This window comes from Muntiacus reevesi, chromosome 3 (genome assembly GCF_963930625.1).
Source record: "Muntiacus reevesi chromosome 3, mMunRee1.1, whole genome shotgun sequence".
In the NCBI taxonomy this organism is placed as follows: Eukaryota; Metazoa; Chordata; class Mammalia; order Artiodactyla; family Cervidae; genus Muntiacus; species Muntiacus reevesi.
In genome coordinates this window covers 77,687,800-77,712,647 of record NC_089251.1, presented here as the reverse complement: position 1 = coordinate 77,712,647, position 24,848 = coordinate 77,687,800, and the positions used below count along the sequence as shown (strand labels likewise).

At 43.6% G+C, this 24,848-nt stretch overlaps 1 protein-coding gene across 2 annotated transcripts in view; it reads right to left on the bottom strand.

The window, feature by feature from the left end:
• KCNG3 (potassium voltage-gated channel modifier subfamily G member 3) overlaps nt 1-11,118 on the bottom strand; it is a 48,053-nt gene extending 36,935 nt beyond the window's left edge. The window contains exon 1 of one of the 2 annotated variants that reach the window (XM_065927382.1): nt 10,454-11,118. In XM_065927382.1, coding sequence (XP_065783454.1) covers nt 10,454-11,118 — 665 coding nt within the window. The remainder of the gene's footprint in view (nt 1-10,453) is intronic. The other variant, XM_065927383.1, reaches the window with a different exon arrangement.
• Nucleotides 11,119-24,848: the final 13,730 nt, after the last annotated feature.

The following is a 24,848-nucleotide window of genomic DNA, read 5'->3' as shown; positions in this document are numbered from 1 at the left end:
TTAAAACTCAAAAGAGAATACCTTTGCTGAGACTGACTAACGAAAAAGTAAAAGGGACAGCTTTTTTATATCTGGTCCATCTTTTAGAAGTTCTGACTAACAACAGCATCTTTTTATGAAATAGCCAGCACTGCTTCATAATATGAAAAGATGACTAGGTCTTTAGGTTAAAATGCTAAAAAGAACACTAGTCGCCTTTGGCAGTGTTGAAATGGTACTCAGATGTTATTGGAAGGCAAACTGCCTGAAAAATCTGTTGTGTGTCTTATAAGTCAGACAAAACATTAAGAACATCATCCACTCTAAGATTACTTACTTACCAGAATTGTTCACTAAGGAAAGTGGTGAAAGTATTCACCAAACACCTTTAACAGAACAGACAGTCCACTCCATGAGATGGTTTTCGTTCTACAGAAAGAAAAATGGTCCATGATCCCTTTCCCGCTGACCCTCGGGGATCTGTTTTTCCAGAGCCTGCTCCTCACAATACTCCAAAGTGGAAAGCAGATCCTTGGAGAGAAGTGTTGGCTTCCCAGCTCACATGTGGGCCAAGGCAGGCAAGCAAGAGGGACCTCAACGTCTGTGGGCACTGCCACTGCTTCACTCAACACACAGCTCACAGACCTTCCTAGTACTGGCAGAGGAGTCATCATTAGTAACCTAAGAAAAACCCACCTACTTACCCAAATCTAATCACTCTCACTTTTTTCGCCACTGCTACTCCCTTAGATCAATGCCTATTCTCTTGCCGGCCACGTCCTGCTGCATCTCCTGTTGCCCCTTAAAAGACCATCCATCCAGTGGTAAGTGGTGTTTTAAAAAAATATATCAGATCAGGACTTCCCTGGTAGTCTAGAGGCTAAGAATCCACCTGCCAATGCAGGAAACACGAGTTCAACCATTGGTCTGGAAAGATCCCGCATGCCTCGGAGCAACTAAGCCCATGTGCCACAACTATTGAACCCACACGCTGCAACTACTGAAGCCTCTGCGCGCCTGTGCTCCACAACGAGAAGCCACTGCAATGAGAAGCTGGTCCACTGCAACCTAGAGTAGCCCCTGCTCTTGGCAACTAGAGAAAGTCCAGACAGCAACAAAGACCCAGCCAAAATAAATAAATAAAAAGCGTAAATAAAAGCATTTACATTGCATATTAAAAAAAAAATCAGATCATATCTTTCCTCTGCTTTAAAACCTTTCAAAGGCTTTGCTGTCCCATGTGAATTGAAATCCAAACTCTTTCCCAGGGCACCTAAGACTTGCCTGAGAGGGCACTGCCTCCCCTCAAATCTCATCTACCTCTCTCTCACTCTTGGACTAAAAACTAGCCCACATGGTCTTTCTTTTCTGTTCTGTAAACTTATCAAGTTCATTGTCATCTCAGAGTCTCTGCAGGTGCTATTTCTGCCATTCAGAACACTGCCCTCCCTTTCCCAACGATGGGTCTTTCTTATAATTCAAGTCTTAACTCAGGTCACCTCCTCACATCTGTTGCAAATGAAGAAGCGCTGCTGCTGTATTCTGTATTCTGTACTCTGACTTTCTTTCACTACCTGAAATTCTTACTTATCTGCTGACTCTGCTGGCTGTCTCCTTTCCCACTATCATCACTAGTAGTCCAGCTTCATGAGAGCAGAAACCCTATCTTTCTGTACCTCGAGATCTACAGTGCCCTGAATGGTCACAGGACTCAAGAAAGGGTTGATGAACGGTTAGAATTCACAATTATTTTTCAGTCATGTATTTTCTCAAACAAATACTAAAAGTACAGCTACTATGTTCGAAGTAACTGTGGTTTTCTTTGAATGGTGTCCTAAATCAGAGAACAAAATGTTTTCAACTCATATCATTAACAAAGAGCTAATTTCTTAGTTCTCTTTAAAAATCTTCCAACTAAGAAAGTCATTGACAAAATGAGCAAATGGTACACACAGCTCACTGAACAGTAAGATAAGTAACTCCTAAATGTATATAAAGATGCACATTTTTTACTCAAGGCCAAAACAAACTAAACTACTAGACACCATTTTTCACCTCCCAGCATCAGTTCAGTTCAGTTGCTCAATCATGTCCGACTCCTTGCGACCCCATGGACTGCAGCACATCAGGCTTCCCTGTCCATCACCAACTCCCAGAGTTTACCCATACTCATGTCCATTGAGTTGGTGATGCCATCCAACCATCTCATCCTCTGTTGTCCCCTTCTCCTCTGTCCTTCAGACTTTCCCAGCTTCAGGGTCTTTTCTAATGAGTCAGTTCTTTGCATCATGTGGCCAAAGTGTTAGAGCTTTAGCTTCAGCATCAGTCCTTCCAATGAATATTCAGGACTTTAGGATTGACTAGTTTGATCTCCTTGCAGTCCAAGGGACTCTCAAGAGTCTTCTCCAACACCATAGTTCAAAAGCATCAATTCTTTGGTGCTCAGTTTTCTTTATGGTCCAACTCTCACATTCATACACGACTACTGGAAAAACCCTATCTTTGACTAGATAGACCTTTGTCGGCAAAGTAATGTCTCTGCTTTTTAATATGCTGTCTAGGTTGGTCATAGCTTTTCTTCCAAGCACCGGGTGTCTTTTAATTTCAAGGCTGCAGTCACCATCTGCAATGATTTTGGAGGCCAAGAAAATAAAGTCTGTTACTGTTTCCATTGTTTCCGCATCTATTTGCCATGAAGTGATGGGACCGGATGCCATGATCTTCGTTTTCTGAAATGTTGAATTTTAAAACCAGCTTTTTCACTCTCCTCTTTCACTTTCCTCTTTCATTTTCATCAAGAGACTCTTCAGTTCTTCTTTGCTTTCTGCCATAAGGGTGGTGTCATCTGCATTCTGAGGTTATTGATATTTCTCCTGGCAATCTTGATTCCAGCTTGTGCTTCATCCAGCCTGGTATTTCACATGATGTACTCTGCATATAAGTTAAATAAGTAGGGTGACAATATACAGCCTTGACATACTCCTTTCCCAATTTGGAACCAATCCGTTGTTCCATGTCTGGTTCTAACTTTTGCTTCTTGACCTGCATACATTTTTCTCAGGAGGCAGGTCAGGTGGTCTGGTATTCCCATCTCTTTAAGAATTTTCCACAGTTTATTGTGATCCACGCAGTCAAAGGCTTTGGCGTAGTCAATAAAGCAGAAATAGATGTTTTTCTGGAACTCTCTTGCTTTTTCTATGATCCAACAGATTTTGGCAATTTGATCTCTGGTTCCACCATCTCTTTTAAATTCAGCTTGAACGTCTGGAAGTTTTTGGTTCACATACTAAAGGAGTACATCAAGGTTGTATATTGTCACCCTGCTTATTTCACTTATATGCAGAGTACATCATGAGAAATGCTGGGCTGGATGAAGCACAAGTTGGAATCAAGATTGCTGGGAGAAATATCAATAACCTCAGATATGTAGATGACACCACCCTTATGGCAAAAAGTGAAGAAGAACTAAAGAGCCTTTTGATGAAAGTGAAAGAGGAGAGTGAAAAAGTTGGCTTAAAGTTCAACATTCAGAAAACGAAGATCATGGCATCTGGTCCCATCACTTCATGGCAAATAGATGCAGAAACAGTGGCTAACTTTATTTTTGGGGGCTCCAAAATCACTGCAGATGGTGATTTCAGCCATGAAATTAAAAAGACGCTTACTCCTTGGAAGGAAAGTTATGACCAACCTAGGCAGCATATTAAAAAGCAGAGACATTACTATGCCAACAAAGGTTCATCTAGTCAAGGCTATGGTTTTTCCAACAGTCATGTATGGATGTGAGAGTTGGACTATAAAGAAAGCTGAGTGCAGAATAATTGATGCTTTTGAACTGTGTTGTTGGTGAAGACCCTTGAGAGTCCCTTGGACTGCAAAAAGATCCAACCAGTCCATCCTAAAGGAAATCAGTCCTGGGTGTTCATTGGAAGGACTGATGTTGAAGCTGAAACTCCAATATTTTGGCCACCTGATGCAAAGAACTGACTCATTTGAAAAGACCCTGATGTTGGGAAGATTGAAGGCTGGAGGAGAAGGGGACGACAGAGGATGAGATGGTTAGATGGCATCACCAACTCACTGGACGTGAGTATGGGTAAACTCTGGGAGTTGGTGATGGACAGGGAGGCCTGGCGTGCTGCAGTTCATGGGGTTGCAAAGAGTCAGACATGACAGAGCAACTGAACTGAATTGAACTACCGAAGCTTGGTTTGGAGAATTTTGAGCATTACTTTGCTAGCGTGTGAGATGAGTGCAACTGTGCAGTAGTTTGAGCATTCTTTGGCATTGCCTTTCTTTGGGATTGGAATGAAAACTGACCTTTTCCAGTCATGTGGCCACTGCTGAATTTTCCAAATTTGCTGGCATATTGAGTGAGCACTTTCACAGCATCATCGTTTAGGATGTGAAAGAGCTCAACTGGAATTCCATCATCTCCACTAGCTTTGTTATAATGATGCTTTCTAAGGTCCACTTGACTTCACATTCCAGGATGTCTGGCTCTAGTCCAGTGATCACACCATCGTGGTTATCTGATTTATGAAGATCTTTTTTGTATTTTTCTTCTGTGTAGTCTTGCCACCTCTTCTTAATATCATCTGACCTTCTTAGATCCATACCATTTCTGTTCTTTATTGTGCCCATATTGCATGAAATGTTCCCTTGGTGTTTCTAATTTTTTTTAAGAGATCTCTAGTCTTCCCCCATTCTATTGTTTTCCTCTATTTCTTTGTACTGATCACTGAGGAAAGCTTTCTTATCTCTCCTTGCTATTCTTTGGAACTTTACCTTCAAAAAGGTATACCTTTCCTTTTCTCCTTTACCTTTAGCTTATCTTCATTTCTCAGGTATTTGTAAGGCCCCCTCAGACAACCCTTTTGCCTTTTTGCATTTCTTTTTCTTAGGGATGGTCTTGATCACTGCCTCCTGCATGATGTCATGAACATCTGTCCACAGTTCTTCAGGCGCTCTATCAGACCTAATTCCTTGAATTTGTTACTTCCACTGTATAATCATAAGGGATTTGATTTAGGTCATAGCTGAATGGTCTAGTGGTTTTCCCTACTTTCTTCAATTTAAGTCTGAATTTGGCAATAAGGAGTTCATGATCTGAGCCAGAGTTAGTTCCCAGTCTTGTTTTTGCTGACTGCAAAGAGCTTCTCCATTTTTGGCTACAAAGAATATAATCAACTGGATTTCAGTATTGACCATCTGGTGATGTCCATGTGTAGAGTCGGCTCTTGTGTTGTTGGAAGAGGTTGTTTGCTATGACCAGTGCATTCTCTTGGCAAAACTCTGCTAGCCTTTGACCTGCTTCATTTTGTACTCCAAGCCCAAACTTGCCTGTTACTCCAGGTATCTGCTGACCTCCCAGCATGGTAAAGATCAAAAGTATAACACTTTGTAGAGTATGAAGAAACATGGTCTCTCACACATAGCTGGTAGATATAACCTGATACAACCTTTTCTTAGAGCAATTTGGAATTTCTATGAAAATGACAAAGTACAAAATATGGAGTACCAACAGGGACCTACTGTACAGCATAAGAAACTACATTCAATATCCTGTAATAACCTATAATGGAAAAGGATCTAAATATAAATATACAAATGAATCACTTCGCTATACACCTAAAACTAATACAACATTGTACAGCAATTTATATATATATATATATATATATATATATATATATACACACACACATATAATAAAAAAGACAAGTGCAAATGCCCTTTGACCAATGACAACTTTCAGGAATTTATCCTGTGGATATTCTTTCATAAAAGCAAAATAGTGTACATGTACAAGGATTATTCACTGTAGCATTTCCTACAGACAACGAACAATATTAAGAGTCCAAAATTTCTAGGACACTCATACAATGGAATGTCATGCGGCTCCATAAAAAACTGGGCAGCTCTTTATAGACCAATATGGAACAATCTCCATGACAAGCTGGTGAGTTAAAAAAGGTTTCATGACACTGTTCTCACACTGTTTTTTTTGTTTGTTTTAAATATATATGTGTTAGTTGTTCAGTCATGTTCGACTCTTTGCCACCCCATGGGCTGCAGCCTGCCAGGCTCCTCTGTCCATGGAATTCTTTAGGCAAGAATCCTGGAGTGGGTTACCATTCCCTTCCACAGGAAATATATATGATGTGCTTATAAATACAGAGAATATCTCTGAAATGACACACACACTGCTATAACTTTGGTTACATTTAGGGAAAAGAATTCCATATCTGGGAAATGGAGAAATATTTGCTTGTGTAGCTTCTGAACTTTAAATTATTATTTATATGCTTTTTAACCACCCCCTTAAAAAAGTAATTTAAAAGGATCATATTCATATATAAAAAGTTTTCAAATCATTGATTTGGAAGACATCTCAAGATTTCTTGCAAAAAGATTGTGTGGTATTTCAAAACTTCAGAAAATTCTTTTTATTAAAGATGTATTCTCATCCTTACTCTTTTTGCACAGTAAGTACTTGATAAATAATTATTCCTTGACTTAGGCTTTTTTTCTCATTCTAGCACAGGATCTCATCTTCCTCAATTAAGAGTTCCACCACCTGGATGAATGCCTCAGCCTGAATGCTCCCCACAGCTCCTCCAACCATGCAAGGAGATATACTCCTGGAAGTTTCTACTTTAAAACACAAGATAAACAACAGATATTTATTGTGCTTGAATAATAATTTCTTCTAAAAGATGCTATCATAATAAACAGTATAAAAGACTTTAGATGCCTTCTAGGTCTTTGCATCTCATCTAGTTTGGGAGCTAAGACATGTTTATATGAAAAAATAACTACCATGCTAGGAAGGATATTACAGCTGCCAAATAAGTTGCACGAGGAGCAATGCCTCAACAAACTCAAGAAGAACCATCATATATACTAGGGTAACTCAGGAAAGGTTTCAAAAGGGAAATAGACTGATTTGGACTTCATGAATGATCCAATTTCTATAGGCAAGAAACTGACTGCACACTAAGGAATGCCCAGGTGGTTCAGGAACATGTGAGTAGGTTGGTCTGAACAAATGGAGCCTGTAGCTGGCAAAGAGTGCTCCCCAAGCTCCTGGAAATCCACTTACTCAGTCCCTGAGCCTGTATCCTCCTGATTCCCTGGATTTACTTTGTTTCTCCCTAATTCTCCCAGAGTTGTCATTTCATCTCCATTCTCACCACCTCAAAGCCATCCAAGTTCTTATTCCCTCCCTTTGCAAAAATCTCCAAACTCATCCTCCTGTTTCCAGCCTCCACCATCTCCAACTTTTAGTACACAATTCACAACATTTGTCACTTTATATGCATGATCCACTCACCCTGAACCTGCAGTTAACCACTGCCTGCAGAATAAAATTATTCTCCCTCTCATTCCAGGCCTTCTAATATTGTACTCACTGCCCCCCTTCTCTCTCCATCACTGAATTCACACTCCATAAACATAATATTGGCTTCCTGGTATCTCAGCAGGTAAAGAATCCACCTGCAATGCAGGAGACCCCAGTTCGATTCCTGATTGGAAAAAGCCCCTGGAGAAGCGACAAGCTACCCACTCCAGTATTCATGGGCTTCCCTGGAGCCTCAGACAGTAAAGAATCTGCCTGCAATGCGGGAGACCTAGGTTTGATGACTGGGTTGGGGCGATCCCTTGGAGGAGGGCATGGCAACCCTATTTCAGTATTCTTGCCTGGAGAATCCCCATGGACAGAGGAGCCTAGTGGGCTACAGTTCTTGAGGTCACAAACAGTTGAAGCCGACAGCGCAGCACAGCACAAATGTAACATATAAACACTATGCCTAGGCCCTGGATGTTCCTACTAGCTGGGCAAGTCTCCTTATTTTATTCCCACATGGGGTACACATGGTTGCACAGGTTTCGAACACTGTAGTTTATATAAATGATACCTTTCCCCAGTGTTGGGCAGGGCACAGCCTCAGCACCCTTCCAAAGATGGCTTGTTTCCATCCTCTTCCACCTTGAAGACCTTCTCAAACAACTCAGCTGTTGATCAATTGTGCCTCTGATCCTACATTTCCAACCTGACACTTTTTCCTCACCAAAAAGAAAGCTGCAATATTTGGAATGCCAATAGCACCTTAAACACAGCAAATACTCAAAAGATGCTTGCAAATTACAACTGGTAAGTTAACAAAGGCAGATTATGATTAAATGTTAAAGAGCCTTGGGAAATTCCCTGGCAGTCCAATGGTTAGGACTCTGCATTCTCACTATTCAATCCCTCGCTGGGGAACTAAAATCCCATAAGCCACTTGGTGCAGCCAAACAGAACAAAATAAAAGGTAAAGAGTCTTCTCTCTCGGCCAAGAGAGAAGTTTTTATCTTATCTGGCAGATGCCAAATTTGGTCAAATGATCAGAATGATGTTTCAGACAAAAAGACTAATTTCAGCAACCACAAGCAAACAGGGTTTGAGACATTGTTCTCAAAATACCACCTTAGCTCTCTGTTAGAGGTGGCCTGTGGGAAGCTCAAAGCTCACTCTGCGATATGCAGCCTCAAGTCAGTCAGTCATCTTTCAGTTTATCTGTTTGGGATTACAGGTAATGGTTTTCACATACCTACACTCAGAGTAAAGCTTAAAACTGGGCGATTAAGCCAAGAAAAACATTGTTTCTGCCTGAAATATCTGCGTATCTAGGAAACAGTTCTGACTTGAATAATTATATACATACATAAAATGCATATACACAAATTAAACATTTATCTTCCTCCTTCACTTCTTTTGCAGTCTTCCTCTTTTCCATCTGTCTTTCCCTTTTTGGTTTCTTTCTCTTTCTCGCCCTAAAATTATTATTCATGTCTCTCATTTCTTTCCAAATGCCTTACCTTAATGATCTCCAGACTGCACTCCTCTCCTCCTCAAATGCCCTTTCTCCTACCAAAATTATTACTCAAGTCATTTCACTGTTTTTGCTTATATAGTGACTTAGCCAATTCCGTTCAATATTTGTACTAATAACTCATTTATCCTGTTTCCTTTGCTGATGTACCTTGAACTTTCACTAACCTTAGAATTCTACAATTACTAGTGAATCATTTCAAGGCCAATCATTTATGGTTCATTTTCCTATGGCTCTCTAAAAGAATCAAGGATTCTTGATGTATTTAGGTACATAAATTAATTTCATTGTACTGATGCAGTACTAAATAAGTAATTCTTTCCTGTAAATCAAAAAAGTCAGAACCTAATACATTAAACAAAATGAGTTTCCTAATGAATCTCCTTTCAAAGTATGTATCTTGGATTTTATGCCAAGGCAGCTTATCAGTAATGGACTCCATGGTCTCAGACAGTTTTTATTGTGTCTGAGAATTAAATAAAAATCTTTACTCTCCAAAGGAAGAATATTATGTGAAAGTAACACACTTCAGTATCAGGCACATAGTACCACTGGAACCATGCACATGTCTATGAGGAAAAGACTATCAGGCAAGCAACTGAATTTTTTTTTTTTTTTTGCAAACTGAATTTTTTAAATGAATGGAAGGGGAATTTTAAATTAGAATCTAAGGTAAAACACAAGATACAATGATGTGTTTGTGCCCAAAGAGGCAGTCTCCCTTGAAAGTCCAACTTTCCTGTTTATTCCTCCCACCAAACATGCAAAATAAACTCACTAGTACTAAAAACAGAAGTATGTTATCACTACTGAAAAGTAAGCACCATCGAAGGAAAGATCAAAATATTTTTCTTTCATCTTAGTAAAGTGAAAAGAAAAACCACTAAATGCTGTATAACTGTTTCTGGGTTTAGAGCAGTTTCCTTTTTTTTTCCCCTCCTCAGCCTGAAGATCTTCTAGAAGTCACATTGTGAATCTCTGGCACCAAACGGTGGACAGGTGCTTTACCAACTCCGTACTTGATAGAAAAAGAAGATAGAAAAGGGCACAGACATCCATTATTTAGAGTCTATCGCTAAATTAATCTTCTTTATCACAATTCATTACAACATATTATGCAGCGTGTACTTGTGGGCAGTGTACAGCCGACCACACTTCATGATAACAAGGCTTCCTTTTTTCAAACACCATCAAAAATTGGCAAATAACTCAAACTGCTCTTAGCCCAAGGTTAAATTATTGAATACTAACAACAGAAGTTCAGAGAAATCTAATTAACCAGTTCCTATTTGCTTGAAAGTAAGCTACAAAGATGAGAAGCTTGTCATCTCTATCTGCCCCTCCCCAAGGCTGGCGATTCGCCTTCAAGAGGGGCATGTAGTGTGCAGACCAGAGTCGGCTAGAGCTGGGGGAAGGGGCGGGAGGTAGTGAGGGCCAACCCAACCCCCTGGCTGACCGCTCCTGGGGCCTCGCTGGGCCCAGAACCCAACTTAGCTCGGCCTCCCAGAGGCAAACAGGACGGAGACTGGACCGACGGACTGGACGGACAGACGCGACAGGACGGACGCGACGGGCAGAGAAGCAGTGCATCCTACCCGGAGGGCTCCCTCCCAGGGCCGGCGGAGTACCTGCTCCGGTCATCCAGGCTGCGATTGTCGGCCGCCGCGGCGCGCCAATCGGGCAGTGTGCTGGCGCACAGCACCACCATGGACACGATCACGAACACCACCGACACGCTGGCCAGGATCTGCGCGGCCAGCGACGACGTGGGCTCCTCGAAGGTCCGCCGCATGCGCTCCAGCCAGCGCCGGGAAGGGGCGGCCTCGGCACCGCCGGGTCGCGCCTCGTCCCGGCCCAGCGCGCCCGGCTCTTCGGCGGTGTAGAAGGTGTAGGTATCGGACATGCGGTCGTCGAGGCGGCGCTGGCAGCAGTACTCTAGGTGCGCGCCCTCCAGGCCCCAATAGATCATCTCATTGTAGAAGGAGAGCTCGCACATCCGCGGCGCGAAGCGCAGCTTGCCGTGGCCGCGGACGTAGAGAAGGATGAAGCCGAAGGCCTCCGAGTGCCGGTCGAAGAAGTACTCGTTGCGCTCGTGGTCATAGTCGTCGCACACCTCCAGCACGTCGCGCTCCGAGCGGCAGCCGTGCAGCCGGCTCACGCGCCGCAGAGGGAAGTCCTTCAGCAGCTCCCGGGACAGCGAGTACCGGGCGCCGCCCACGTTCAGCACCACCGAGGCCGCCCCGCTGCGCCCGAAGGTCATGGCTGGCTGCCCCGAAGCCCGAGGGCGCCGCCGCCGCCCCCTCCGGCCGCCGCGCGGGGCCTGCCTGAGGTTGGCGGACGGGAGAGCGCGCCGTCGGGGCCCGCGGGCTGTCAGGCCGGCTCTCCCTCCGGGCTCCGCTGCTGCCCTTCGCTGGCCCGGGGGCCCCTCGCTCTAGCCTTCTCGGCAGCCCAGCGCGGCTGCTAGCGACGCTCCTTCCGCACGGCGGTCCCTGCAGGTGGCCGGGGAGTCCCCCTCAGGCGCCAGCGCTGCGCCCCACTGGCCGAGAAAGAGGCTGCCAGCGCCGCCGCCCCTCGCGCCTGGGGGATGCTCCCTCCGAGGCCGGGGTGCCCTTTCAAGGCGGCGGCGCTGTTCCCCCCCGCCCCGGGGGCGTGCGCGCCGAGAGGAAGCGCGGGCGCTGGATGGCTCCGGGTCCCCGGCTCTCCCTCTGGCCGCGGCTCCAGCAAGCGCCCCACCGCCGTCCAGAGGCAAGTGGCAAAGTGAGCGGGTTCGGAGGCGGCAGAGAGCCGGCCCCGCGAGGCGGGGGCGGGGCCTCCTCGCGGTTACCCCTCCTTGCCTCCTGGCTCCGCTCCGCTCACCTCCCTCCGCGCGCCGCCCTCCTCTTCCCAGCCGAGCCCGCACCTCGCTCGGGCTGGGATTCCCCGGCGCCCCGCCCTGGACCTCGGGCTCCCCGCCTCGTGACGCCGTCCTCCCCCTCCGCTCTCGCCTGCAGTAGCCGGGAGGGGTCCGCGGAGCAGGGATGCGCCGAGCCTGGAGCCCCGAGTGGAAGGGGTAGAAAAGCCCCGCGCCTGGGGTCTCAGCTCCCGCGTCCCTCCCCGGACCATCGGGATGACTTGGGGAGTCCCCAAGGGCCCTTTTAACGGCCCCCCAAAAAGAGGCTGCAGGAGGGTAAGGAGGAGTGAGGACTGGGGTGCAGAATTTGAGGGGCGGGGACAGACGGCTCTGGGAGAGCTTTTTCCAGAAACTCTCCGGAGCCCAGCTAGGTTTCTGAGACCGCCCCACAGGATTTCTCAAGAGAAGGCACCCCAGCAATTCTTTTCTTGCCGACTTTGTTCCTTTCTCTCCCGGCGCGGAGACCCACGTACCGCGTGCTCCGAAGGCGGCCACACATCCCAGCACCCAGCTTCGGTTGCCGCCTCTCTCGGAGGGGAGCGGCTCCATCCCCAGCTTTCTGGGGCGCCGGTCTTAAGAGAGCGCCTAAGCCTAGCGCCCCTGGACCCCCTTGTGACGCTCCCTGTAGAGTGGGATGAAAATCTGGGGAGAATTGTCTTGCCACTGGCAAGAACAGAATTTTGCCTGATCTCCGTCTGCGTCCTCCTTTTCATAATGTCTTAATTTCTCCTGTGCACCTCCGAGCCGGCTGCAGCACCGGCCCTCGAGCTTGAAGAGCCCTTTCAGGCTCTGCGGAGGGTACGTCCCTGGGCACTGCTCGATGCCCTGGGAGTGGGCGCCACTGGGCAGGGATTACTTTACACTGCTCCAAGCAATTCACACGACAAACGGCACAGGCAGCCCTGCTCGCGCAGTACCCGCCAGAGGCGAAACAGGTGAGTTTTAAGGCAAACTGTTAAATGCAAAACGTCCTGGAAGGAAAAAGAAGAGTGTGGTGGGGTGAGGTGGGATGCGGTGATCTGACTTCAGAGTACACCCAGCTGGTTACTGGGAAGGGTTTTACTTTGCCCTTCACTTTTCATATTTGTGTAGGTTTATCTAGTGCCCACTAGAGGTCACCAGAAAGAGTCGTTTTGCTCTTATTCTAGTGTGGATTCTTACACCTAAAAATTGGAGTGCTCACAAAGTAAAATCACTCTGCGTGGTTTTTTGTGCCCCCCCCTTTTTTTAATTGAAGCATAGTTGATTTGCAGTATTCCAGGCGTACAGCGAAGTGATTCAGATATATAGAGATAAATATGTAGAGACACTGTATATATAAATTTTCAGATTTTTTTCCATTAAAAGTATTTTCAAGATATTGAATATAGTTCCATGTTGGGTGATTTCTTGAAGAATGAAAATCTCTATAAAAAATTTTTATATCTAGACTTGATAATTTACCTTAAAAGCATTTAATGTGATTAAAACTCAAAAATGGGAGTTGTTTACTTGCTAAGCTGCTACTAAACTAGAAAAGCATCCTGAAGGAAATGTTTCAAGACAGAATCAAAAGAAGTGATGGCCGTGAACTTGCAGAGAGAAAGGGCAGAGCGTGTCTAATAGCAAAATCGCAGGTGTGGAGATTAAAGCCTGAAAGAAAGCTAATGCATTGCTTGGTGAAAGCATGGGGATCTCCACTACAGTCAGCTTTCATCCAGGAAGCTAATGGGATCCCTGAAGGTTTTAAGAATAGAACTGACTCGATCTCAGGAAGAGTCATTTGCCCCTTAGGTTATTCTAAGGAGGAGGCACTTCTGCAGCCAAGAAATAGGAACCCCACCCCTGAATATCTGTAGAAAAGGAAGGGTTCATTTCTGAGAAACACTGAGACCAAGGACTCAGCACGGCTTGGAAATGGATTTGTTCTAGAACATGAGGATGAAGAAAAGTTTGCTGCTAGCAGAGTGAAGAGCTTGGCCGATTCCTGGCTGAAGAGCAAGAGCCGATTCCTCAGGGAGTCGTTAAAAATACTTTCTAGAAGCTGTACAGGCAACAGAACACAGAACAACTATTTTGTTGATTATTTGCTTCAACATTACTGTATTTATTTCCTATGTTCTCTATCTAAAATCCCTTTAAAGTCTGTTGATAGGACCAGTCGAAGAAATATAATATTTTAAATTACATTTGAGCTTAGAAAACCAATTAATTTGATGACAGTATAATTTGTGTCTCCTAGGTATATTTTTATGAGATATCTTGGAGAGATAGGTTTAAATCACTTCATTTGTTTCAAGAGTAATATTCTTATTTGATTTTAATGTCGTCAACAGCTACTGCAGCAACAATAACCCAAGTCATTTTCTTAAACAAAGAAAACAATAAGATGCAGAAATGATTGGCTTGTCTCGATATAATCTGGTTTAAAAAGCATTCTTAAAAACAATTTTATTCCTCTGTACTTGAAAAAATATGTTGAGAATTGATATTGTCATTGTTGTTGAGAATTATTACATTTAAATTCTTTTCTGGATTCTAGATGATATTTAGGGTCTTCATATGTAAATCTTTAGACTTCATTGGGCATCAGGCAGAATTTTAGAGTTTGACAGAGATTTTCTTGTGTCAATTTATAAGCCCATTATTTGGGGAGGAGGAACAAGGCTTCAGAGATGTGGCTATAATTTGCCCAAGGTTCCCCAGCCAGCAGCATCATGGTGGAGACAAAGCTGGAGCCAGGTTTTCTAGTTCCAAACCCTAAACCCTCGGTTTCCAGGGCCTGCACAACTTTGCTGCCACAACTTCCTATCTGATCTCTGCACTCCAGTTCTTCCCTCCATCTGTGACTCCTGTATCATGCCACTGAACAGCTCTTCCTTTTCTTCTTTTTCATCAAGTCATTCCCCAGTTCAAGAATCAAAAGTGGCTAAGGATCTCTACAGTTACAAACTGGCCTGGAAATAAAGTCCACCCTGGTTCTTAGGACCATCTCTAGATTCATATCCTGGCTGCACAACTTATTTGCTAAGTGACCTGGACCAAATTCCCTGACTTCTTTAAGGCTCCATTTTCTCATCCTTACAATGGAAATAACATGGCTCCATCAAAGGGGTGATATGAAATGAAATGATGCAAGAGTGGCATATGCCTCTGTGCATGACAATGGGGAAAAAAAAAAAACTCACTTTGTGTGTGCCTCTACAAGCCCAAGCAGGTCATGCTCATTTTCACTCCTGGGTTATAATTAAATACAAATCAGACAGGGGCTTCCCTAGTGGGTCAGACAGTAAAGAATCTGCTTGCAGTGCAGGAGACCTGGGTTCAGTTCCTGGGTTGGGAAGATTCCCTGGAGAAGGAAATGGCAACCCACTCCAGTATTCTTGCCTGGAAAATTCCATGGACAGAGGAAACTGGTGGGGTACATACAGTCCATAGAATTGCAAAGAGTCGGACATGGCTGAACAGTTAACACTTTCACACTTTCACAAATCAGACAAGTGAATTGATTCATCTAAAAATGTGACCAATCACAAAAGGTTACCCGAACCATCAAAATTTCAGTGAAAAGTTGTGACCCATATACTGCTGAGCCTAGACTGAACTGAATTCCTCCATTACCTTGCACTGCACAACTTTCTGTGTTCAGAGTCCGTGAGCAAGTCTCACCTCTTGAAGCTTCATTTCCTCATCTGGAAAGTGAAAGTAATAATAAGAGTTTTGGAGGAAGCTTAGCTTGTGGTGCCACACAGAAAGGGCTCCCAACACCCTGCCCAAAGCTTTATGAATTGAAATGCCCTGTGGGCACTGCTGGTCCTTACAACTTACTTACCAACTGTGCCTTAAAAAGCCCTGACTCAAAAAATAAAAATAAAAAAAGAGCCCTGGCTCTGCCATTCATTTCTATTTTCAGAGGTTTGTGTTTACACCATTTTATTTCTCAGCATCTACAGTGGTTCCTTTAAACAGCTTTTTGAATGGAAACATAACCTTCCACAGGCTTTCCCAGTAGCTCAGCTGGTAAAGAATCCTCCTGCAATGCAGGAGGCCCTGGTTCTATCCCGGAGTTGGGAAGATCCCCTGGAGAAGGGAAAGGTACCCACTTCAGTATTCTGGCCTGGAGAATTTTATGGACAATGGGGTTGCAAAGAGTCAAGACTGAGCAACTTTCACATAACTTTCCAGTGTCTCTGATTTTATGTAAGGGGAAGACACTAATGATTTCATCCGCTGTGCACAATTACCCTTGTAGAAGGGAAAGCTACAGCTTTCAATAAACTGCCCTCAGAACTGTCCCACCACACAGACCCTGTTCTTAAAGGGGAGAAGCAACCAAGAGATGTTTCAACCCCATCCCACACCAAAGTCCTTGCCTTTTTCTCTGCGCCCTAACACTTTGTGCTCTCATGCAAGCAAAAGGAACACTATCTTCTTTAAATGTCCAGCCTTGAGAAAGTCACTGTGTAATCATTAGGTGGGAGGCAAAATTTTACCTCTACCCTCTCAGGGTTTTTGACTGAGCTTGAGAATTAGATTGACATAAAGACAGATTAACAGGAGAAAACCATGCACATTTACTTATTATAAATTTTACATCAACACCAGAAGGAAATGAAGACCCACAGAGGTGGCAGTACCTAAATGCTTTTATATGAGGTTGAACAGAGAGGCAACGATAGAAAAGTAACTATATGGCAAGGCTAAAGGAAGATAAGAATTATCTTAACAAAGTACATTTATACAGAATTCTCTCCGCTTCAGCTTCTGTCCTTGATGATAAGAATGGTACTTTCCTCCTGGTATAGGGAAGACAGTCTTTCAAATGGGAGTTTTATCTCCTGCTTTTAGAAAGAAAAGGGGGAGGGTCAGAGCACCCTTTTTGTACCTGAATTTTTAAGTACTCAAAATAATCTGTATGCCAAAGTGACACATTTTGGGGCGGCCTATTGTGTTACCCTTCATCATTAGCAGCAAAAAAACATTTTTGGTGCCATTACAGAAAGGCCTCTCCGCTTTACCTTCACCCAACCCTCACAGCTTTTCATACTGGGAAAGATTGAACGCAGGAGAAGAGGATGACAGAGGACGAGATGGTTGGAGCATCACTGACTCAATGGATATGAGTTTGAGCAAGCTCCAGGAGTTGGTGATGGACAGGGAAGCCTGGCGTGCTGTAGTCCATGGGGTGGCAAAGAGTCGGACATGCCTGAGCACCTGAACTGAACTGAACCCTCACACCCATTCTGCTGCTACGTTGCATTAGGATGTGATGTCCCTTCTGTCCACCCTCACTCCAGGTCTCTTGCTTGTTTTTCTTTTTTTGTGGCTGCGCTGGCTCTTCACTGTGGCCCACGGGCTGTTTGTTACTGCGTACGGTCTCTCTCTAGTTTTGGCGCCTAGGCTCAGTAGTTGTGACGCTTGGGCTTAGTTGCCCTGCAACATATGGGCTCTTAGTTCCCAGGCCAAAAATCAAACCCGTGTCCCCTGCATTGCAAGGTGGATTCTTAACCCACTGGACCACCCCGGAAGTCCTCAAGTCTCTTACTTCTTACAGTGACCAAGAGCTCTTTCTGCTTGCCACCACCAGCTCAGCTTTCCACAAAAACACTTTTACTATTACTCTCATTTTCCAGATAAGGAAATGAGGCTTCATGAAGTTAGACCAGCCCAAGGATCCACAGCTCCTAGTAAGTACCAGACCCAGGAATGAAACCCAAAGTCTGTACAGGCTCTCTTGCCTCTCATGCTGGCTCATCACCATCTCTGCTCTCTACCCAGCATCAGACACCCCTGGGAAGGGAGGAACAAGTTAGGTGATACCAGAGGGAGCTATCTGACAAATCTTGAATGTGGGTCATTCTACAAGATAACCAGACTTCAATAAGTCACTTTCATATCCTGAAATATTTAAGGGAGAGATGATACAATGCCTGCTATTTGCTTCAAAATCATAACCAAGGGCAGGGGCAAGCAGATTGGGAGCATAGATGAAATAAGATTGGCCATGAGTTGACTGTTGAAGCTGGGTGATAGGGCTCAGTCTATTAGTCTCCCTTTTTGTATTTATTTGAAATTTTCCATAATAAAAAAAAGTTAAGAAATTTTTTTGAAACCTTGAGCTTCATTTAAGCTTATTTGTGAATGTTGACAGTTACTCCTTCAGACTAGACCTGAATGTACTCTTCCACAATATATGTCATAAAGAATCCCTTCAATTTATCCAGAGTATAAAAAAAATTTGGCACATTTGACCATATCTATTAAAATTTTAAATACATGCACCTAGTGATCCAGCAATTTTAACACTAGGAGTTTAACCTACACATATAGTCACATATTTCACAAAGGCATACAGGCAAGGATCGCTGCATTGTTTACAATGGCAAAAGTCTAGAAACAGCCTCAATGTCCATGGTTATTTAAATAATGGCATATTCATGAACTTAATACTGTTACTCATATAGACTCAGATAGAATCAATTCTAAGCCACATTGCTAAACAAAAAAGCCTAGCTCCTAAACTTGCGACTAAATTACTCCCTCTTTATATTAAAGACATATAGATATGGATGTATTTGTAGATACATTATAAGATTTCTGACAGGATACATAAAATACAATATGAGTGGTTGTTTCTTGGTTAAAGGACTGAGAAGAAATTAGGTAGAAATGAGACCTACTGGCTATTGCTTCTTGTAAACCCACTGTCTTTTCTTTTTTAGCCCAGTGAAAGGATTTTTTCAAATTTGCTAATTTTTTGGTTTCGCTGGGTCTCTGTTGCTCCATGCGAACTTTCTCTAGTAGCAGGCGCTACTATTATCGGTGTGCAAGGGCTTCTCATTGCTTGGCTTCTCTTGTTGCAGAGCGCAGGCTCTGGGTACATGGGTTTCAGTAGTTGCAACTCTTGGGTTCTAGATCTGGGGCTCAGTAGCTCCAAGACATGTGGAATCTTCCCAGACCAGAGATCGAATCCATGTTCCCTGCATTGGCAGGCAGATTCTTAGCCACTGTGCTACCAGGGAAGCCCCCACTGAAAGTATTATGTTTTCAGTTTTTTTTTTAAGTAGTTAACCGAAATAAATAAAATTTCAGCATATATCCTGTTACCAAGTTCTCTCCTTTACTTTGGACCCATCTTTTCTGTATCCTGCCTCCGCCTCTGCTCAGTTACATCTGGGGCCACGCCCCTCTTCCCTCAACCTGGACATCCTACTCCAGCGAGTTATGTGCCTTCTTGTCAATCGAGTGTCAGTTCAAATGTCATTTCCTCAGAGAAGCTTTCCGTGACCACCATTCTAGCGTATCAACCTATATATTTTTTAAGATTCTTTTTTGATTTTACTTTTGACCAGATCCCGCATGGCTTGCAAGATCTTAGTTCCCTGACCAGGGACTGAACCCAGGGCCCCAAGAGTGGAAGCGTAAAATCCTAACCACTGGACCGGCAGGAAGTCCCCTCAACCTATTTTTTTATCCCCTTGTTACTTTTTTTAGAAGTAAAGTCGCTCAGTCGTGTCCGACTCTTTGCGACCCCATGAACTGTAACCTACCAGGCTCCTCTGTCCATGGGATTTTCCAGGCAAGAGTACTGGAGTGGGTTGCCATTTCCTCCTCCAGGGGATCTTCCTGACCCAGGGATCGAACCTAGGTCTCCAGCACTGCAGACAGACGCTTTACCATCTGAGCCACGAGGGAAGCCCATTACTTTTTTAAAAAAAAATCACTTTGCTCATCCACCTGTTTCTTGTTTGTCATCTGTAACTCTACCGGACTCTGCTCACTCCTTTTGAGAGCAGGGACTGTGGGTGTAGTTGACAGTGGTGTCCCTAGCTCCTACAACAATCCTTGTTGAAGCTCAGTAACTATTTGTTGAGTGAAGGAATAAATGACCGTTACTGTTGATTAAAATAAGTGTTCTCTGAGTACTGAACTGGCAGTATCTTTATATGCATATAGTGAGGCTGGAATTGACCAACTTGAGAAATCCAGGCTCTTTCTGAAAAACCACTTCAATTTTGTTAAATGGTTGGCATCCTGGCAGAGATCTTGGCACTGCTGTCCCCCTGGATCACAGCATATGCCAGATTCCTGCAGAAACCCTGCTGACTTAGCCGGCCCTAATCTTGGGTCAGTGGGTGTCCCTATATACCTTGCCCAGCAGGTGCTTTAGTTAGAAAAGTTCTTAGAATCAGCTCCAGTCATGTCTGGGTTCCACCATCCACTCATACCTCTCTCTAGAGGAAGGAAAAAATGTGGAAGCAGAGCAAGGACTGCAAGGAAAGAAGAACTGTCTGCCATTGCATTAAACACTTTAATTGGGCTCACTGTGAATTCTATCTCAATAAAATTGTTTCCAAAAAAATAAACTGTCCAGAAAGAATTGGATGTGGATCTAGGCGGTTCTGTGTGTCTTGGCTCACAAACTATAGGAAATTTGGAAAGAAATTTAAAAGGCTGTTGTCCTGATGGTAGATGGACATCTAGAGACCCAACTGCCTGATTGGGTGCTAAGGATCAGGAGGTGAAGTTTCTCATCAAAGCTGGGTCTTGAGCCCAGAGGGAAAGGAGGTGGGAGGGCCAAGTAGAAAGCAAGGGATTCCCCCACTCTACCCCCTGTCGATTCACAGGGCATACTCATACAGCCTGAGAGAGGATTCTACTCACAGGAAAAATCAAAGACATTTTCAAAATGAATGGAAAGTTCCCTGCTGTGTTCTAGCCATTCTGCAAGGAGGAGAGCTGCATTTATCAACATTAATGAAGCAAAATTATTAATAACTGGTTTAGGAGTCAGCTTTCCAAAACACCTGCTGTTCTTAGCCTTCTGTCCCTGTAACAATCTATTTCCCTGCCCCACAATACAACCTTCCTCCCCCTCTATGCTCAGTGCTGTTATTTCTGCCTCAGGAAAGATTGGGGCTGGGGTTAACTGAAGCGAAGCGTATGATATTCCTGGAAGTGATCTTCTCATTGTAGATGCAACCAAAATAGCATTGGTTCCGCACTTAATAATTGATATACTCTTCAACAGCAATTGCATTTTTCTCCAAGGTACAGGATTTAAAATACTGACTATTTTTCCTCCAGTTTTTAACTGGAGATAAAATAGTCCAATTCTGGTGTGTGTGATCCCATTACCTTGCTATGGCAAAAACCTCAGGCATTTGCCTCAGTTTTTCCTGAGATACATGTTCTCACAGGTTAGCAAAAAAAAAAAAAAAAAAACGCTCCTAGTGGAAAGCTAAAAGGTACTGAAATCTGGAAGATTTGCAGTTTTAAAAGGAGGCTTGAAGCCGAAGCAATTAGGTTGGTATAAGCCTGTCTCAGGTCCGGGTCAGAGAAAGAGCCTATGGCTCAGCAAAAAATGCTGAAATAAGTGTCGGCTTTAACTCCATGTGCTCATGTGGACGTGCAGCCTCGGATTTTGTCCCCACAGGACCTTCCTCTGCCTGCAAGGAAACTTGCCCTCTGCTTAAGATTTGCTGGTACCTTAGATCTTCCAAGTAGGATTTTTCCTCTTCAGAGCAAAGTAATCACAAATAAAAATCTTTGTGACAAAAGACACTGAGGAGCTTTTTATACCCTTTCACTAGCTTCTATTGTGATGGATGAAACTGCAAGAACAACGGCTGCAGAGCAAATGTCCACATAAATCTACAGAGAAAGAAGAAAATAGGTTTACCATGTTTCCTTTGATGATGACAAGGCATTCTTTTCTCTAGATAGAGAGCGCCTTTAACTTTGACAATGTCAGTGACTGAACTACTGGACTATCTCAATACTGACAGGTACTATGGAAAGGGAGAAATTGTGAATACAACTTCCACTGAATCAACATTAGTCAAGGCTTTCAATTTATAGTTCATTGTACTTTCACCCTAGTAACCAACTCAAGGTTGACATTTATATTCCACGAAGATTAAACACTATTCACACTATTGAGACATCCCCTTACTTATAGAACCCTTAAGAAAACTCTAGTTTTTTGTTTGTTTGTAATTTTGACTGCATCAAGTCTTAGTTGCAGCACTCAGGATCTTCATGGCATCGTGTGAGATCTTTCATTTTTGTGGCACACAGACTCTCTAGTTGTGGAACGCAGGCTCTCTAGATGCAGCACATGAGCTTAATTGCTTAAGGGCTTAATTGCTCCAAGGCATGTGGGATCTCAGTTCCCCAACCAAGGGATCAAACCCTTGTCACCTGCATTGAATGATGGCTTCTTAACCACTGGACCACCAGGGAAGTCCCAGAAAACTCTAATTTTAATTGTGCCACACAATTCTCCCAGGCTGTGAATATGTCAATTATACAAATAATTTTGCCACGTCATATGACTCAGTCACCATGAGATCCCCCCCGAAGAATGTATACTCTCCCCTCGCTCCTCACCTGCTACATAATCAGCCGGGCACATGGCAGAGGCTAGTGTTTTCAGCTACCCCTTCAGTGAATACTCCATTTTATCTCTGCCTTATCAAGCACCTTGTCAGATGTTTAAAGTGTTTTCTAGATGTTAAACTGTAGTGATTTATACTGCAAAAGCCATTTGGGATTGGGAGGATTGTAAGAGATAAAATAACTATTTGGAATACCTTGTGGTCCCTATTCAGAACTTGACTAAGAAAGGATTTGTAGTCATTGAACTTGAGTAGGTCAATCTTCTTGGTTTTACAAGTATCATTAAAACTGAGCATTTCAGAAGCTCAAAAAAGAACCTGAGAGAACCTCTAGGAGGCATGGGAAGAAAAGAGCAGTGACAGCACGACGGAAAAGGGATGGACTCTCAATTAAGAAGGCAGGGGCCTCCAGGGGCTTCCCTGGAGGCTCAGTGGTAAAAAAATAATAATAATAATAATCCACCTGCCAGTGCAGTAGACACAGGTTCGAGCCCTGATCTGGGAAGTTCCCACATGCCATGGAGCAACTAGGCCCATGAATCACAACTATTGAGCCTGTGCTCTCTAGCCCAGGAACCCACCTGCTGCAACTACTGAAGCCCATATGCCCTAGAGCCCGTGCCGCTGCATGAGAAACCTGCACACTGCAACTAGAGAAAACCTGTGTGCGACAAAGCCTGGCACAACCAAAAATAAATAAATACATTTTTTAAATATGTTTTTAAAAATTTTAAAAAGAAGGCAATGGCCTCCAGAGGCCAAGTGGCCAGTTGTGACACTACACCTAAAGCTAGCAAGATTCAGCACTAAGGAAGAGCGTAACCAGGCTTATCAGGACCTTCCCAAGTATCCTTTGATAGCTACATAGGATAGAGAAAAGGGTAGAACTTTCAGGGCAGAGGGAGGGGGCCACCCGGAGGGACATTTCGAAAATTAGACCCAGCTCACTTGAAGCCCAGATGATTGATGACTGCTGGAGTCAGTGAGCTGGGAATTAGGAGAAACTAGAGGGCCTGATATCCCAAGCTGGTCCAAGAGGCAAATGGGGACCCATGCCCAGAAAGGCCCTGGAAGGACCCCAGATTCCCCATCAGACCCAGCAACCCTGGCCCCTTTGCTCCACCTCAGGCTGAGAGGAGGAAGTGAAAGCTTAAAGAACCCCAGGCCTGCAATAATGACAATTGGGCAAATTATGGCTATCTTAGGATAAGAAAATTGTACTCAGCCCACTATTTCTATACTGTTTGTAAAAAATCTATACTTTTTCATCTGTGTGTATGTGTGTGTGTATTTTAAGAAACTCTGTAAAAGTTCAGTCTATGTTAAACTGAAGGGAGAGGAATTTTTGCCATGCTTCTGTTTCAGGGTGGCAGCAGCAAAGATAAATTATTAAAAACACCATAAATACTGCTCCCCTTTCTTTCAGTCCAGGCTTTTTATTAAGCAGAGAAAATGGACGTATCTTCGTGAAACTCAAGCCTTTTCTGGTTGAGTCACAACCCAACCCAGCTCTCTAGGTGTCTAGATGACTCCCTCTCTCTTTCTCTGACAAAGGTTTTATAAAATTCTCATTTTTACAGGTTTACAAACTCAAGGCAAATGTTGTCATTTTATTTACAAAATGGCAATACCTTTACATTAGGAAGGAAGAAAATGGCTGTGAGATCTTAAATCTAGACTTGAAACGATTATTGTGATTGAAGAGTCTGGTCTTCAGTCTTCTTCATGGACATCAGTCTATTCAAAGCCCATCTAAACAGTTTTAAAATGTAGAGAGATGAGAATTCTCTGGCAGTCCAGTGGTTAGGATTCAGTGCAATCCCTGTTCAAGAAACTAAGATTTCAAAAGCGGCATGGCGAAGCCAAAATTTTTTAAATAAATAAAATGTAGAGAGAAAGCAAATGAGACAATGGGTAGCAAAGTATAGGAAGAAATTAAAAGCCAAAATGGAAACAAAGGTAGGCTTATGCATATAGTATGCTTTACTTTAAGTCAGGAAATAATGAAGGATGAAAATAGAGTTGAACCCAGCCAGTACCCAAGTCTTAGTTTCTAATACCATTCTCTAATAAAATGAATCAGGATTCCTTGAAGAAATGGCTGATTCTAGGGCTGGGGCAGAAAATACACACAATAAATTGCCAGAAAGTAAGGAAGTACTAAAAAAACACGAAGGAATTCTCTGATGATCCAGTGATTATGACTCCGAGCCCCCACTGCAAAGAGGCACAAGTTCCATCTGGTCGGGGAAGATCCAGCACAGCCCAAAAATAAAACAGGTATCACAAAGATGGTGGTATGTAAAAGCAACAGAAAAGTAAACTGAAAGAGCTTCCAATGGCCAGAGGTAGAACAATTTGAGTAAAAAATATAAAGTAATATTGGATTGTACCCCAAAGTATGTAATAAATATCCATGAGACCATACTAATATAAACAAATGATTGATTAAATAAATAGGCAGAAAAGACGTATCTCCCATGCAGAATAATCCTAAGTAATTTGTGTAGGTGCTCCACCCTCAAAGGAGGTAGAGGGTAACTCCTTGCTTCCTAAGTGTAGGCTGCTCACAGTGACAGCTTTCCAATGAATGCAATATAGAAAGGTGGGGAAAAAGAGTAACTGTAGGTGGAAAAAACTGGCAAACAACTTCAGCCGGGTGATCAAGATCAACATCACCGATGATATTAGGTTGATGAAAATAGAACTTCACTTCTGTGG